Here is a 17,650-nt window from a genome sequence, read left to right as displayed (position 1 = left end):
GAGAAATAAGTGTCCATAAACCACCCCACAAGTCATTCTGCTTGTGTTCTAGCACCGACTCAAGCAGTGAGCCCTGTTGGCCCCTGACAGAGCCTCGGACCACAGATTAGGAACCGCAGTCCTGCCCTGCACAGCTGTGAGCCTTTGTGCAGAGAAAGTGGATGAGTCTTAAGCCTCTTATTCCCTCTTGAGTTAGGGATGGACGGGCTTATGAAACACTGGCTTTAAAACATTCAAATCAAATTAAACTTTATTTATAGCCCTTTATGTACAAAATGTAGTATATTGTAGCTATATTCCTAAAGTGATGAAAACAAGGTTTATTAGTGGAATAAAAAACAGGCTCGGTGTCTCAGTTTTGAAAGACACATTTTTCTTTTTCTTAGACTTTGAATTGATAACTGAAACTTCATATTTGTCCTATTTTTCCACCTTCCATGAGTCAATATCTGAGATAGGGGGTGATCGACTGGCTGCATGTGTTCGGGAGAAATGAGACGCGCAGCAGTGCGTCGTCAGATCCAGCGCCGTGTCCCCTGATGACTCCTCCAACCTGAACTTCACTTCTCCATTTCACACTGAAACTCGCTCAAACGGGCGCACGCTCACGCAACCGGATGCGGGGTTGTCACGCAGCGTGTCACGCACGCCCCCTCCCTCACGTCCACGCGCCCTCCCCCTCCCCATCCGGTGGTCCTCTCTGTGGTTCGGACGGGGGGAAATCCTTAACTGAATTGCGTCATAAATACGTCAATAAACTCTCATTCACTGACGGTCAGGTACCACGGTAGCCGCCATATTCGCATCCATGGCAGGGTTAGCGGTGCTCTGGGCGAGCGTATGATCCAGTTACCGACTGATCCCCGCGCCGACCCCCCCACGGTAAGCCCTTCCCGGTAGCGGTCCGCAGCCACGCAGCTTTGCATCCGGACATCGAGGCAGAATCCGCCGGACTTCCACGGAGCGACAAGGCATGCAACGTGGAGCGGGGCTTTAGGTGGACTACGATGCCTTAGACCCGGAGAGGAAAGCTGGCACAAGATGGAGGTAAACAGCGTCAGTAGTGAGGTGAGTGGAAGTACGCGTGTTTTCCCCGTTGTTTTTTTCGCCTCGCGTCGTCCCGTTAACTTAGCTCGCCGCGTGAGTTTGGGTAGAGCTTAAATCCGCGTCACGACCTGCAGCGCACGGTGATGCATGCTAACAGGCGAGCTAATGCTAACAGCTGGTTCGCTGTTTATTTTTGTTGCACTGTCCGTAGTTTCTCCGCTTGATCGGTGCCCGCACGGACGTCTGCCGCGACTCCGCGATAGAAGGAGAGATCCGAGTCTCTATCCAGTGACACATTACCGGCTCCCTGCTTTTTGTATTTATTTACATTTCTCCAGAAGAAGAGTTTACCCCGGAGCTAGCTTAGCGTATTTAGCCTTAGCATGTAGTTAGCTTGCTAGCTCTGCTGACAGCATGCTGGCTCCAAACTTGGAGGCAAGTTTTTTAATATTTAATTTTAGGAAAGCTTTGGTGTATGTATTGTATCTTTGTTTGTAGCTCGGTGATGAGATATTTAAAAAACGCTAACTTGTTAAAATCCGAACTGTACCTGGTTTACATTTGGTCCGACATCTGAACGACTCAGGATGTTTGATTTAGAGAGGATGTTCATTCTTGTTAAAGTTACTAATAATAATCTATTTACTAAGTATAAATGTAACTACTATGTAGTTACAAGTTGTAGAATTAGGCTTCTTCATGTCTTCTTCTTTGTTATCGTCTCCAGAGAAATCAGTGTTAGCTTTCACAGATTTTATGTGATAGAAGTGTAAAGATACAGATTATATTTACATGAGTTTTTATATGTGAGCTTCGGCCAATCTGACACTAATATTCTCCATTTTCTGGGTTATTTGCAGTTTTTCTCACCTACAGTGTGACTATTTTTAAAGCCAGTCGAGAGTTGTTGCAACATCCAGATCTTGTTTGTTTGAACAGCTCCTGTTATTGTTCTGTGTCTTCATCTCGAGTCTTCTCCTCTTTGGCATGATGTGTTCCTGGCTGGCATAGATGTGCCTATTAAGTAGTTACTGATGCATTGTGACTTTAAAAATGACACAAACAAGCACTTGAATCTGTTGTTGACCGGATACTGCTCCCCACAAGGCTGCCAAGATTACAGAGGCACAAAAGTAAACATCAGCTAAGCCACCTAAAGCGGGCTTTTGGTGTTGCTGCTTTATATCAGGTTTGACACTGGGGAGGATGTTTAATCCAGCTCCTCATGCACCGCTTTCTGTGATCGCAAGGTGATATTTTGTGTGGTTGTTAGACATACTTTCCAATGGCTGAAAAAGGCTCGACCGGTTTGTGCAGCGAGTGTAGGCTGAGATGAGCCACAGCAAAGGTGGGAGTGAAGATGTATGTGTGAATTATGACACAAGCAGTGCCCTGGCTTTGGCCAGCCTGCATGTTAAACTTCACAGATGCACCCGGGCTTTCATTTGGGAGTTTAGTCAGTGTTTTATCAGGCTTCGGAGTGTGCATGTGGACCGATTGGATTGTTTATGTTGTAAATGTCATTCTGTGGCACTGAGATGTTCGAGGGTGGTTTGTTGGCCTCCGTTCTGTGGATGTACGTGTGTGTATGTTGGTGGCTCCACCCACTGAGTGGGCTTGCGTAGCGCTATGACTCATCCCCCCTCTTCAGAGGCTTGATGGAATTCAACACACAAACACACCGGGCTGAATACATAATGCAGACTGAGCTCCGGCACAAATCTCAAATATTCCAACCCGGATAGAATTACAGTGGTCACTTCAGGGTCTGATTTACTTGCTGATGCTGAGATGTCTGACATTCCTCCTCTGACAATGTCATTACAGTGCAGGACTGTTGTAATGAATATAACAGGCATTGCCCGGCTCCTCCAGTGTAAACGAGTTATCCAAAGAATGTCTAACTGCGGTCAAAAGAAAGCATCTGACCGCACTCGCAATCAGCTGGAAGTCTCTAAAGAAACCAGGCCGTGTTTTGTCCTCAGGAGGCTGAATGCTGACTGTAGCCTCAGCACAAACCGGTCTCTCAGAGCCTGTCAGACATGTTGTTTTTGCTCTGGCTGGGGATTAAGCTAGAATGCTAATAATGAGGGGCTTTAGGCACAGGATGAGAGCTGGATAGCTGGCTGGGGTTAAAAGTATGGACTCCATACTGTTTGACAACAAATAGAGCTGCAATTTTTTTTTTTTTTTTTAGAGCACTGTGTTATTGCATGTGACTCATTGATTTCATCTGTTGAATCTTCCATCATACATGTGGGCGTGCAGCAGTTATAGTCAGAGTTCTGCTCAGCTCAAAACAAGGATGAAAAAGCTTTGTGAAAGTGCTCGCTGCTGAGGACCACTCTAATCAGATCTACTGGTTTTGGTGCAGGTCAATGGACATCAGATCATGGACGAGCCCATGGAGGAGGGAGAGTCTTTCTCACACTGTGTAAGTAGCGCCGAGTCTCGAGGTCACGGGGGACGACACGGCCGCCGACCCTGCCTCACGCTCCATGCTGTTGTGTGCAGGATGAAGGAACATATAAGGAGATTCCTATCACCCACCATGTGAAAGAGGGCTGCGAGAAAGCCGACCCATCGCAATTTGAACTGCTCAAAGTCCTCGGCCAGGGCTCTTTTGGCAAGGTGAGGAAACTCGGCTGACCGATTGGACGCTTCCACCGAAACCACGTGTGTCTAAAAACTCCCGTCCTGTTCTCTCAGGTGTTTCTCGTCAGGAAGATTTTGGGTCCAGATGCTGGTCAGTTATATGCAATGAAAGTTCTAAAAAAGGCATCTTTGAAAGGTAATACAGCATCGACTCGACACAGAAACCCTCAGCATGTCCTGAACTGAAGCATCTCACTGTTCTCGTCTGTTCTGTCTCTCCAGTCAGGGACAGAGTTCGTACTAAGATGGAAAGAGACATTTTAGTGGAAGTAAATCATCCCTTCATAGTGAAATTGCACTACGGTGAGTTATAACACTCTTATACACATAGGACACCAGCGATTACCATCATACAGATTATCTACTTGTTTAGGGGGTGTATACAATAAGCTGCTTACTATATCTGCATCCAGAAACATGTTGGTGGACATCTGTATGTGGTGTATGTGACTGAACTCTGCTTTCCTCTGTTTACTGGCACAGCCTTTCAGACAGAAGGGAAACTGTATTTAATACTGGACTTTCTCAGGGGAGGGGATGTATTCACTCGCTTATCCAAAGAGGTAAGCTCGCCTTCTCTTGCTTCAACGTGTAAGATTTTCTCACAGTGCTGTCATGTTTTTGCTGATTTATCCTCCACAAATGGAACAGATGCAAACTTAGTATGACAGAGTATGTCTGTTTATTTCATACAAGTTCTGCCAAGTCATTTGTCTCTCCTGCCGTTTTGTTTTGTGCGTGTTTTTCATTCAAATACTGATTTGAATTCCTCCTGGAAATGCAGAGTGCTTTTCTTGGACCCCTGACTTGCTTTTACATCACCAGTCGCTTGTCAGTTAAAGGCGCTTTTCAAATGCTTTCTCAACAATGTGGGATTGTTCTCCAGATAGATGTTGAAAGTGTGTGTCAGAACCAAAGCGACGGCTGGCGGCAGTGTCAAATCCACAGGCTTTAACCTATCTGAAATGTTGATAGTGTGACATTAACAATCCTGTTTTTGTTTTTGTTGTTGTTTTGTTTTTTTTGATGATTGAATTGTTTCTGTCTGTGCTGCTGATTGTGTTTCCTCCTCAGAGTTCAGAGAGTAAATTTGTCCAGTTCTTATCAGGTTATGTTTACAGAGGAAGATGTGAAATTCTACCTTGCAGAGCTGGCACTGGCCCTCGACCATCTGCACAACCTGGGCATAGTTTACAGAGATCTCAAGCCAGAGAAGTACGAGTCTTTCACCTCTCGCACCCACCGAAAACCAAACACTCACACAGATACACTAAAATGAATCCATTATATATATATATATATATATATATATATATATATATATATATATATATATATATATATATATATATATATATATATATAAAATAAGGCAAAACAGCTGATGTTTTCTGGCTTTGTTGATATACATCAATTATAACATATTGTATTTATCGCTCCTTTTTTAGTTTGGTAATTGTAATGTTTGAACACAGTTTGACCACGTGGAAAAGTCAAGCTTCAGTCTTTAAAATGAAAGCAAAATAGATGTACTGTATCATCGACTCCTTCCGAGCTACTTAAGTGCAGCAAGAGTCCTGCAAAATGCCCAAGTCTGATTAAAAAAAAAAAACACACAGCAAACACAGCGTCAAGAGTAAAATTCTAGTCTCCATTATTTTATACATTTTCATGTTTTTTCCTCTGCATTCGCTGCTGTGTTCGTATTCAGTAAAAAGTCTGCATGACTTCACACGAACTCTCACATGATCTGGAGATTTTTATGGAAATATTTTAAAATGACCACTTCACTTTTGAAGTTTTGTACACCGTGATATTAGCCCGTTAATTCCCGTTTTGAATAATGCCTCGTTTGTCAGGAACATGCTTTTGTGGGATGAGCAGCAGAGCTGAGCATGTGTGTCGTCTGGACTGGATGACTGAAGTCTTAAGATGCAGTTTGAGGCTTTATCCGCCGAACAAACAGGAGCATCCAGATCATGTGGCAACAGCAACGTCCTGGCTCTTCGTCGCCGTGCTGATCTCCAGCCTGCTCACACACTGCGGCTGTGGGACGGCTTCCAGTACTTTAAGCAACATTTCACACAAGTCAGCCAAAGTTCTCAGATCGCAAGTTCATCCAACAAATGCATGTTCCTTACAAATGTGGCACCAGTTATGAAGTAAATAATCAGCTTTTCCAACGCTATAAGTCAAGCAAAGGATTAATCAGACAAACATGGATTTTCTCACTTTTTGAACATTATTTAATTCATCCAGTTTCCTGTTTTTGTCTCTAGATGGACTCTTCTGCTTGCAAATACCAACAGTCAAACGAATTCAAATGACCTTTTAGTGAATTCGAAGCAAACTCTTCAATTTGTACCCACCTATATTGAAATATAGACGTTATTTTACACTCTGTTTATCCACTGTAGCTTTATTGCGTGAACAATCTGAACAATCTATTTCAAACTTCAACTTCAGCAACTGTTCAAATGAAATGTTATACAAAACTCTTGTTTAGAGTTGTAATCAACTTGTTCTTTTCTTTCAGCATCTTACTTGATGAAGCTGGACACATAAAGTTAACAGGTTTGTTTTTTTTCCCCTCCGTACTGAATTATGGGTCTATTCAAATTAATTACATTTTTTAGATTTTTTTTCACCGTTATTTTACTTTTTTTGTCTTTCTAATTTTTATATGTCACATAACTGGGGAAGTATTTCAATCTTTACGAGGAGTGCCAAACATTGAGTCATTTGTAACAGATTGCTTGTTTCTTCCTGACAATTTTGTGTTTTTGTCCAGACTTTGGTTTGAGTAAAGAGTCAGTAGATGCTGATAAGAAGGCTTATTCCTTCTGTGGTACGGTGGAGTATATGGCCCCTGAGGTGGTCAACAGGAGAGGACACACACAGAGCGCGGACTGGTGGTCTCTGGGAGTTCTTATGGTACAAACACACACACACACACACACAGCTATGAATACTCTCATTTGTTGTGTTTCTTGGAGCAGATTGGATGTACTTTGTGTTTTCCCTCTGCAGTTTGAGATGCTAACAGGGACATTACCTTTCCAAGGGAAAGACCGCAACGAGACCATGAACATGATTCTCAAGTGAGTCATTTCTGCGGCGTGTTGACGGTGCCCAGAGCGTGTCGTGCCACAAGTTCTGATCTGTGAATGATGACGGGTTGTAGCTTTTCTGCGCCTCACCTGTCGCTCTGTCCTTCTCCTCCGCCTCCGCACAGAGCGAAGCTGGGAATGCCTCAGTTCCTGAGCTTGGAAGCCCAGAGTTTGTTGCGAATGCTGTTCAAACGCAACCCCGCCAACAGGCTAGGTATCACAGCCCGCTCGGTTCAGGCTTGTTAACGTTTTGGTGTCCGGTGTGTTGAACACGTTACAATGAGAACGATGGTGCCAGATGAACTGAACCGGAGTGATCTGTGTCTTCAGGGGCCGGGCCCGATGGCGTGGAAGAGATCAAACGCCACGCTTTCTTTTCCACCATCGACTGGAATGTGAGCATACACTTCTCCCTCTCATTTTCTCACTCACACACAGCTTCTGCTGAAGATTCACACCTAACAAACGTTTGGCTTGGTGACCACTGGCCATCAGTCTTGGCCACGGCAACTATGTTTGTGTGTGTGCGAGTCTGGGCAGAGGTCCAGTTCTCACTGTGTGTGCACTAATAGCCCTGCGTGAGTGTTTAAGAGCCAGTAGGACACTATTGGCCCGACCGAGCCGTAAAAGGATTGGAGGGGGTTAATCTGGGAGGGGTCTTGGCCTCTCTTGCACATATGTTCACACGCTCCTAGCGGCCCGCGGTGGGGTTTGATTTCTGACATGTACGTGTGTGTTTTCTGCACCGCGCGCTTCTCAGAAACTGTATAGGAGAGAGCTGCAGCCCCCATTCAAGCCTGCAGCAGGTAAACCAGATGACACCTTCTGCTTTGACCCGGAGTTCACCGCCAAAACACCTAAAGGTACACCCACACACACACACGCGCACGTGCTCACAGGCAGCGGCTACTCCTGCAGCCATGGAAACTGCATTTGAGCCTCGGCTGCTACCGCACATTCAAAATTCAGTGTGTGCACGTCCAGTGCGTTCATATCCTGAAGGACCTCTGTCTGTTTAGACTCCCCTGGCATCCCACCCAGCGCTAACGCCCACCAGCTCTTCAAAGGCTTCAGCTTTGTCGCTCCGACCCCCATGGACGAGAACAAGAGCTCCCCACTGCTCAGCATACTTCCCATAGTTCAGGTGAACATGCACTCTCTGCACTTTGCATTGACCCCCGTGTCACACTGCGCACACGCTCATTAATAAATAATCCGCTCAGATGCAGGATGTGGATATCAAACAAGCACCATGGTGAGGCTCTAAGATTTATATGTCCATGTATATTTCATTGCCATTTTATAACAAAACTGTAGAGAAATCCTTCTACCTTCATCTGGAGTTTGCACACAGTTCACACAGCTGATAGTCGTTAACACAGATAGCACGTGTGAATGTGATGGAGCGGGTTTCACAGCAGTGTACTTGTAATAATCCATTCAGTGCTCCTCTAGTAGTGTTTAGCACATCAACACGTCTCTTCTAAAGACTGTTTGTCACTACTGAGAGCTATCGGTTATATTTTGAAAAAAAAAAAAAAATGTGATCGTGATCATGATTGCCAACTGATTGTGATTATGTATCAAGCTGTTGGAGCCGTTGTGTTCCCGTGCAGAACGACACACACAGCATCACCTGTAACGGTTAAAGTGACTGCAGTTTGCTGCTACTACACCACATCGAAAGAGACGGCCAAATAAAAACCTGGCAGTGAGCGTGTGAGGACAGTTTCACTCCAGCTGCAGTTTAAAGCGTTGATCACTAAATTTCCACTCAGGCTGAAGCATTTTGTGTGTTTTGTGTAACTCTTATATTACTATCCTGTCATGTCCGACAGGATTTTGTCTGTGAAAAACACCATAAAGAAGAGAATTTGGACTTGGCACATATATATGTCTAATTGCGGTAGCTTCCAGGGCTTCCTCAGTATGGCTGCCCTTCAGGCAGATAAAATTCATGTTCATCACACCTTTGTAGCATGATCTTCACAGACACATTGACATTGAAGAATTACCAAATATTAAAAGTTATCCTGGAAAAATGGACATAAACACTCGCTCATTTCAGAAAATGTCCGGATATCACAGTTAATTTTTAAAATACCCGGAGTTTAGAATGCCATCTTTATATTATATAACTGAGAATCAGCAGAAAAACCAATTATTTTGATTTCTTTATGATGTTTTTATTGAAGATTTGTCGTCATCCTAGTGTAATTTAACTGAAATATTTCCTCAAACATCCTACATGACATTCCCCATGCATTTTTATAATAAAATGTTCATTCATACAGCAAACAGTTGCTGACACGGCAGACATATATTTCCTAGTTTAATCATCCCTCATGAGGCGACGACGCAGCATCTGCACAACAAAGCTTGCGAACAGTGGCTGCTGTTGTGAACAAGATGCCAGTAAAAAGAGCTTTTCTCTCAGCAGCTGCTGTTGCGCTCTGGCTGCAGCGTCAAACATGACTCACCGTAACTACCCGCTCTTTTACATTTCCCCTCCGTTTCCAGTCCGCGGTTCCTTCAGTTTCGCCCGTGCTCACCGAGTAAATGTCAGAGAGGTGAAGTTAATGGGTTAATGCCATTGTGCCGGTGTGACGGCAGCAGAGGTAATAACAGAGGTGAAGTGGTGGCTGTGTACACAAGTGAGCTGGCACAGTGGAAGAGCGCGCACACACACACACACGCACACACACTCCTGAGTTACACTTCAGTCCTTCGTTATGGAGAACGAGCCATAAAGTCACACACATTTCCACTCGGTGTAAATCATCAGTGTCAAACTCATTTTTGTTCAAGTACCACATACAGCCCAGTTTGATCTGGAACGTGACAGACCTGTAAACTGATAGCATAATAACCTATAAATGACTAGTGTAAGAGGGCCAGGTGCTTATTGAAACAGTCTGCACTTCACTGAAAATCCTGAATAAGGTCAAGATTTTAAAGAAAAATACTTAAGATTACAAATTTCTACCATTTACTGATTAAAAAATACAGTGAAATGTCCAGAAATCACATCCTCGAGACGCTGTTGTTCAACCCTGGACTCTTAGCTTTGGTTTCAGAGTTGAGTTATATCTGGTACTCCAACTAAAGCATTGTGACCTGAGTAAGGTAAGGTTTTCCTTCATAGTTGTTACCTTTGCAAAGTCATCCTGCGAGCCGGACTGTGCTCTGTGGTGTTCTGGTTTTTTGCCAGCGGGTCAGGAGGTCCAGAACAGGGTCTTTACGCTCTGACTGTGGCAGACTCTGTCAAAGAACCACGCTTGAATGATAATCGGCTCCTGACTCGTACTATATTCAGCTATAAATATATATCAGCTCGTCCAGGTAAAACTCTTAAATCAGCATAAATGTAATTACATTTTCACCAAGCTGACTGAAATAGATGCCTCTATATAAACTGCGAGGGATGATAAAATGAAGATATCCATTCATTCATTCTTCTAAACCACTTTATCCAGCTCAAGGTCGGGTGTTGCTGCAGCTGATCGAAGCAGAATACACTCCAGACAGGTCACCAGTCCGTATCGGAAACCTTCTGAAGAATTAAATGACATGTCTGCTACACACACAGTTTATCTATTTTCCAGACCGGACGCCTCGGCACGCGATTCACTGCGTTAACTTGTGTGAACCACGAAGAGCTGACGGTGAATAATCACTTGAAAATAAAGTTGAGGAGCGGCCGGTGAAGGACAGATGGCGACGGCCGGAAAAGAGTTTGTTCACTTAATGTAATTGAATGCGGTGCAGCAGCTAATGATTCCTGTCCTCTCCAGATGCACGGCGGCTCGGCCAAGTTCTCCGATCTGTACGAGCTGCAGGAGGACATCGGGGTCGGATCCTACTCCATCTGTAAACGCTGTGTACACCGAGTCTCCGCCATGGACTACGCTGTGAAGGTAACCCTCGCCGTTTTAACCGTGATTAATTACTGCTCTGACCTCTGAGCGTCCCCTTTATTTCAGGAGTTGACGCGAGCCCGCTCCGTGTGGCGGCGCCGGTTTGTGCCAGCAGGTGGCAGCGCAGCCTCACAGTCTTTTAATCTTGAACACTATGAGTTTATTTACACAGATTTGTTCTTGTAGTCTGACATCAGTCAAGTCTGCGAATCCTTCTTAAGGTTTCTGTTGTCTTGTTTTGCAGATTATAGACAAAAGCAAGAGGGATCCCTCCGAAGAAATAGAAATCCTGATGCGATACGGACAGCATCCCAACATCATCACGCTCAAAGACGTCAGTGGCTCTTAGGTTTTTAAATTCATGTGGTGTTTTTGTGTCTCGAGCACATGTTAATGGGGCGTGTATGTGTGTGTGTGTCAGGTGTATGATGAAGGCAGGTATGTGTACCTGGTGACGGAGCTGATGAAGGGAGGAGAGTTGCTGGATAAAATCCTCAGGCAGAAGTTTTTCTCTGAAAGAGAGGCCAGTGCTGTGCTCTACACCATCACCAAGACTGTTGACTACCTCCACTGCCAAGGGGTGAGGAGGCATTGCCACACACACACACACACGCACGCACACACACGCACATGCACACACTCACCCACCAGAGCTGTGAACTCGTTTTCCTCCTCTGCAGGTAGTACATCGAGACCTGAAGCCCAGCAACATCCTGTACATGGATGACTCGGGGAATCCGGACTCCATCAGGATCTGTGACTTTGGGTTTGCGAAGCAGCTCCGGGGAGGAAACGGCCTGCTCCTCACGCCCTGTTACACCGCCAACTTTGTGGCGCCAGAGGTGAGAGACTAGCAGCCGAGGAGGGAATCTGCAGGACCCAGTGAAGAGGATCTCTATATACAAGTCCTGAGTGTGTATTCCTTATTTCTGTGTGTCTCCAGGTACTAATGCGACAAGGGTATGATGCAGCCTGTGATATATGGAGTCTGGGAGTTCTACTGTATACCATGCTGGCAGGGTAAGACCACTTACAGAAACCGTTCTATACTTGCAAACGCCTCAACAGTCAGAAAGCGGTTTAAATTACCAGTAGCTGATGTCTGAAGCATCAACACAGATAAATCTGAGTTGCACTCAATGAATGTATCGTGCGTGACATGAAATTCACAGCTTGATGGCTAAAGTGGCTCCAAACTGCACTTCATGCCACATTTGAGCAGTTGGCAGCTTCCTCCTTCTGTTTAGGAGCTTATTAGCCAAAGGTCGGTTTTTGAGAAGGTGTCTAAAGAAGATCAAACTTTTCTAACATTCCTGCCTGTTGTGTGGTTCAGGTATCAGTAGAAACACGGTGTTGCACCTGTAGTGTAGTTTCCCTAACCTGTGGTCTGTGTCATTCTGTTAGTTACACACCGTTTGCTAACGGGCCAAACGACACGCCGGAGGAGATTCTGCTCCGGATAGGATCTGGGAAGTTCTCCTTGACGGGTGGCAACTGGGATACTGTGTCAGACACCTCAAAGGTACGGACGCTGGCAGAAGACCGTCTATAATAACTTCTGAAGCCTTGATCGTGAGTTAAACGCTGTAACCTGCACTGCTGCCGTCGTCTTCCAGGACCTGCTGTCCCACATGCTCCATGTGGACCCTCACCAGCGATACACAGCAGAGCAGGTTCTCAAGCATTCCTGGATCACATGCAGAGACGCGCTCCCACACTTCCAGCTCACGCGCCATGACGCACCGCACCTCGTCAAGGTGAGCGTCAGTATTTTTAAGCACAGGCCTTGCGTAATCCCACGGCGCCAGATGAGGCGATGGACTCTTCTGCCTGATCTCACACATGTGAAGTGTTTGTGCCTCTCCACGGATGAAAGGGGCCCTCAGTGAGTCACGCTCCCCCGTGCTAATACCGGCTCCTGCACATCTTATCTCCACACTCGCCCCGATCGCATCCTTCCTGAAGTGAAGCTCATCGTGCTGCTCCTCGCGCTGCGTTGCGTGTTTGGTGTTCAGGTGGCCACGCTCGGTTGCTAGGTGACCGTGTTGTTGTCCTGCTCACTTTTCTCAAAACATTGAATCTTTTTTTTTTTTTTTTTTTTTTTTCCATTTCAGCATCACGTTTAAATCAAAGGAAAGAACAGAAAACAAATGGGAAGTTAGCATACGTTACAGATTTTAATCTGGAAACAATCTTCATTTATTTTATAAAGCGAGGGGAAGCGTCTGCAGGGTCGCATTTAAAATTTAGCCGGTAAACATCAGCGTGGAGCCTTCTTCCATTAACCTCCCACTGCTCCTCACGCAGGAGCTCCAGGTACTCAGTCTCTATGATGCTGTGGATTTTGTTGTTTTTGAACCCCCGACAGAGACATTTCCGAGTGCTCGGCCCACCTCAGTTGACCTCCTAATCTCTGAGAGCAGCAACTGTACACAGAGGAAGTGTTAAACTCCACAAGTCTTCTGCAGTGCAGAGTCGGAGATGTTTTATTCCACAGCGCTCCTTTCCGCTCCAAACACCAGTAAAACCACAGTGATTCAGTCTCTAAACAATACAGAGGCAAATTATTTGATACAAACATCTGGTGTGAAGTTAAACCAAAGCTTATGTGGTGAGAGGAAGGAGGCAGTGCTGAAGCACCGGCACCACGTCATGCCAGCCAGCAGGACATGGAGCCTAAATACTGAAACAATATTTACCTGTTGACAGAAGAATCAAGCTTATCTAAAAATAGAAACTGCAATGTAAACATCTTTATTTATTTTTTGTTATGAGACGATCCTAAAACAGAAATAAGTGGTGTTTGGGGTGTCAGTGCTTTGGTATCAGTCTGCATTTTAATATTCAAAGCTTTAATCTGCTTCAGTTTCTGCTTCTATGCCCCAACTTTAGTAGCTTTATTTGAACAGTTTAATGTGTCTTTGATACTAATTGTGCGTTACTCTCAACACCATCTTGTGGTAAAAAGTGGTTTTACAAAAACGCCTAACTGCCGACGCTCAGTAGCTCTGCAGCAGCTTTTCAACTGAAGTCGTGACTGTTGCAGTTTCTAATGTCCTCAGTGGAACATTCAGCTGTAGTTGCACTGTTTAACACACACACACGCACACACACGCACACACACACAGAACTTAACACATTTTTTTCAAACATCGACAGCGGAGTTGACTCAAAAATACATTTTTTTTTTTCTTCTTCTGCTCCGGTTGAAGATCGTCTACTCCGTTCTGAAGCTGATCCAGTTTTGCGTTTTGTAATTAATGCATGATGAGTTTCCAATTCACACAGCGATGCAGTGCGTGGTATAAACAACGGTTGTGTAACAGTGTTGGAGGAGTTGGAGAGGAGAGTTAATCACCCTGAGTTTGATCATAATAAGAAAATTAAATATATTCATCAACTGGGATGATAATAATCCTGTAATGAGTTGTCCCTTTTTAAAAGATAAATTGGAAATAAAATGGTTATAAAACAGAAGAGACATCAATATTTATTTGGATTCACAGAGCTGCAGTGTTGTGATTGACATTTTAAGAACTTTTTTAGTGACATAACCCTCACTTGGTGATAAAACACACTGCTGGTGGTCAAACTGAAGCGCTGGGCTTCTTTTATACTGCAGACACTTCTTTATTTCATTTACAGAGCTGAGTGATCACGTTCTTTGAGGGGAATTTACTACATATTGGTGTAACTTTTCAGTAAACACAGCTTCATTGTGTATCAAGCTTTAACGCTGGGTTTAATGTGAATCTTAAACAAGATGAACAATAACCGTTTATAGATTCCATCTGATGAAAACACAGTGCCTCCTTAAATGTGAATTTCATTGAAAAGTTTAATGTGTCATTTCTACACCAATAAACAGAAGTTTAAAGCGTTTCTTAAATTCAAGTTTTGATAAGAAGGTAATATTTTGAGATCTGGTATTTTAAGTTTTTATGACAAATCAGCGACACTTGTAAGGAATTAAAACAAATCTGTAGTTTTCTAAATGAAAATATAAAGCCACTGCCAATGGAAAAGCCACTTGGTCACACTTAGGCATGTGGACAGGGGGGAGATGAAGAATCGAACCTGGAACCTTCCAGTTGAGAGTTTAGCACTCCGCCAGCCGAGCCCCGGCCTCTGCAGCCGCCCCCGTTTAATGTTTTACTTTCAGGTTGTTCCGCCAGCAGCGACTGAACCAGCTGTTCTGCTCTCGGCTTTAATTTATGCAGGTCGTGTTTTTTCAGGCTGGACTCCAGGTGACGACGACGACGATGATGATGGTGCTGTTGTTGTTTTTTCCAGGGAGCCATGGCCGCCACCTACTCGGCTCTGAGCCAGAAGACCAGCCAGCCCGTGCTGGAGCCGGTGGCAGCGTCCAGTCTGGCCCAGAGACGCAGCATGAAGAAACTCACCTCAACAGACATGTAGACGCCCATCCATCGCCCTCCAAGCTTCCTCCCCGCCCTCAGTCGGACTCTCATTCGCAAAACCACACACACAAACACACACAGACACACACACACACACACAACCCGAGTCTTGGCCAGTCAGAACTACTGTCTCCCTTTTTAAATCTATTTATTAGACACACACACACACACACACACACACGTACAAGACGAGGTTGCATAGCAAAGACGTGGGCCGAAGGTGAAGAGGGGACAGCCACATATCTGTTACTGCTGGGAGACAGACGGACGGACAGACAGACAGACCTGTATTTATTTCCACAGCTTTCATATGCACTCGCCCTTCTCGCCTTTCATTCTTTCTTCCTCTCCGTGGGGAAGAAACGCACCAGCTGATGTTTTCCTTCACTGTGATTGGCTGATTCAAAGCTGCTTTGGTAAACTGTGCCCCCCTCCCCTCCCTGCCCCGCCCCGCCCCGCTGCTCTTCATCTTCGCTCTGCCATCCTCCTCCTCCTCTTCCTCCTCCTACCCGTCAGTTCACTCTTTCTCTGGTTTGCTTTTGCTCTCTTTAGCTTCTTTTCTTCAAAGTGAGGTTATGGTTTATGTGTGAGAGTACTGGCAAGATGATATTGACTGAGGTGCTCCGAGAGACTGTTTGCTTTAAAAGAAGGAAAAAAAAAAAAGAGGTTCTGCTCGTCATGGATTAAAAAAAAAAAAAAAAAGAAGAAGAAGAAGTCCCTCAGACTCAAAATCATTTACCAGCACTTTTGGTAACATAAATGCATGTGAGAACAGAACCTGCATTCCCGCTCTGAAGATTCTCAGTCTGACTCATGTTACTTTGTGACGCGAACAATGTATCAAAAAAAATAAGCTGCAGATGGACAAACGGCGTCTGGAGTTTGACGGTGAAACAATGTGGTCATGAAAACAGAAACTGTTTGCAAAAAAGAAAAAAATATATATAGAAAAGTATATATAAGTACTGAAGATGAAGAGCATGTGGGGGAACCGTAGGGAATTCTCTGGGGGGGATGGGACGCACGCTGTCGAACCAGAGAGGCTGAATTAAAAAAAAAAAAAATATTTCCATGGATATCTCTTCGAAAAGACATTGTGGAAATTGTATGATATTGTATTTATTTCATTTGATTTTTAAGATTCTATTTTTCTTTCAAGTTCTGTATATATTGACATTAAAGATCATTATTGACATGCATCCACTGCTGCTTTCTTCTCTTATCACCTTCAAGCCGAAACATCCACCAGCGAGCAGAAATGCAGCATCCAGGAAGTTTTCACAGCGTTTCACTGGTCCCGCATTACACGCTACTGCCTTATTACACACATTTATTTATTCTTTATTTTGTTATAAGTTCCACACAAACCCCACAATGACAATGCAAAATTTTATTCACAAATGTACTAAAAATGTTCCTCCTGATGCAGTGTCTCAACACGCCGCCTTGTGGTGAAAACCTGTATTGCAGGACCAAGAGAGCAGGGCCACTTTGGAGAGCGGTGGTAGGAACACCTGCAGCACATTAAAAAAATAATAAAACATTGAGATGACATGACTGTTTTTCAATTGCAATCAATTATGCTGAGATTGTCAATGTAATCATCAGTTTCTTGTAATTTGTCACCAGCTTCATACTGAGCGTTTTCTCCTCACATGACTCGCTCAGTAATGCTGTTAATGGAATCATTTGATTCTTTAGTGAAACATATGGGATGGGAAATATAGAACCCTAACCCTATCTTTATAAGTGTTTAGAACAATATTATGCAGACATGAAAATTGTCCAAACTGAGATCTAAACAATGCCCAAGACATAAAAACTGTTAGTCTCTTCCCCTCCAGTTTGATCAGCTTCATCTTCCTGCAACCCGGAGTCAGATGAAGTGTTCAAAAAGAGGAATGGCTGCTTGTTTTTCTTAGAAATACCTCCATGAGTTGCGAGTGGCGTTAGTCGCCACTAGGTGGCGTTACTGCCCAGCACATGGCGGGTTTATAGAGTCCCTCTGTGTCCTGCTCTCCTGTGGATGATCAGTCCCACCAGTTTCCATTTTGTCGGTTCTGCCGCCAACCCTTCCACTATGTGCCGAACAGTTTACAGGTGACTGTTAACGCTGCAGGTCTGACTGTCCACACCAAAACACACAACAACATGAAGAGGGCCTCTTTCAAGCATCATGTACACTCCTGTTTGTTTCATTCATTGTGGCCTGCAGGATGTTCAACGCTCAGATAATGTTCCAGCTGATTTCTGTGGTCACATTAGGAAAGATGTATTTATGGTTATTTCAAGGTAGTCTGCAGGAAATGAAGTTAGACATTGTAAGTCAACAACACAATGATCATTGTGGGATGAAAAACTGGTAAAAATCTACTAAACAAGTACATTTTTAAGTGATGTTTGACTTTTTGGTCTACAGACTCATGATACGAGACACTGACTGTGAGGAACCGAGGACTGAAACAGCAAAAATCTAAAAGCTCAAAGTTCTGAGGAATGA

The 17,650-nt window shown here is 44.3% G+C and overlaps 1 protein-coding gene across 1 annotated transcript; it reads left to right on the top strand.

Annotated features, from left to right (window-relative positions):
• The first annotated feature begins 688 nt into the window (after positions 1-688).
• Positions 689-15,972, top strand: rps6kal (ribosomal protein S6 kinase a, like). Its single transcript, XM_030103413.1, has 22 exons — positions 689-1,068; positions 3,422-3,481; positions 3,562-3,678; positions 3,757-3,838; positions 3,925-4,005; positions 4,186-4,265; positions 4,811-4,917; positions 6,239-6,276; positions 6,494-6,636; positions 6,733-6,803; positions 6,938-7,026; positions 7,143-7,207; positions 7,573-7,675; positions 7,832-7,956; positions 10,607-10,729; positions 10,974-11,063; positions 11,151-11,309; positions 11,410-11,571; positions 11,673-11,749; positions 12,134-12,251; positions 12,346-12,486; positions 15,023-15,972. The coding sequence occupies exons 1-22, from the start codon at positions 1,042-1,044 to the stop codon at positions 15,146-15,148; spliced, it is 2,184 nt and encodes a 727-aa protein (XP_029959273.1). The 5' UTR covers positions 689-1,041; the 3' UTR covers positions 15,149-15,972.
• Positions 15,973-17,650: the final 1,678 nt, after the last annotated feature.

The sequence above is a fragment of the Salarias fasciatus genome, chromosome 2 (genome assembly GCF_902148845.1).
Source record: "Salarias fasciatus chromosome 2, fSalaFa1.1, whole genome shotgun sequence".
NCBI lineage: Eukaryota > Metazoa > Chordata > Actinopteri > Blenniiformes > Blenniidae > Salarias > Salarias fasciatus.
Note: the sequence above shows the minus strand (reverse complement) of the source record. Positions and strands in the feature narration are given on the sequence as shown.

Coding starts and splice junctions, on each gene's coding strand:
- rps6kal (XM_030103413.1), top strand. CDS start 1,042: ATGGAGGTAAACAGCGTCAGTAGTGAG. Junction 1,069..3,421: donor TAAACAGCGTCAGTAGTGAG/GTGAGTGGAAGT, acceptor GTTTTGGTGCAG/GTCAATGGACATCAGATCAT. Junction 12,252..12,345: donor CTGTGTCAGACACCTCAAAG/GTACGGACGCTG, acceptor GTCGTCTTCCAG/GACCTGCTGTCCCACATGCT.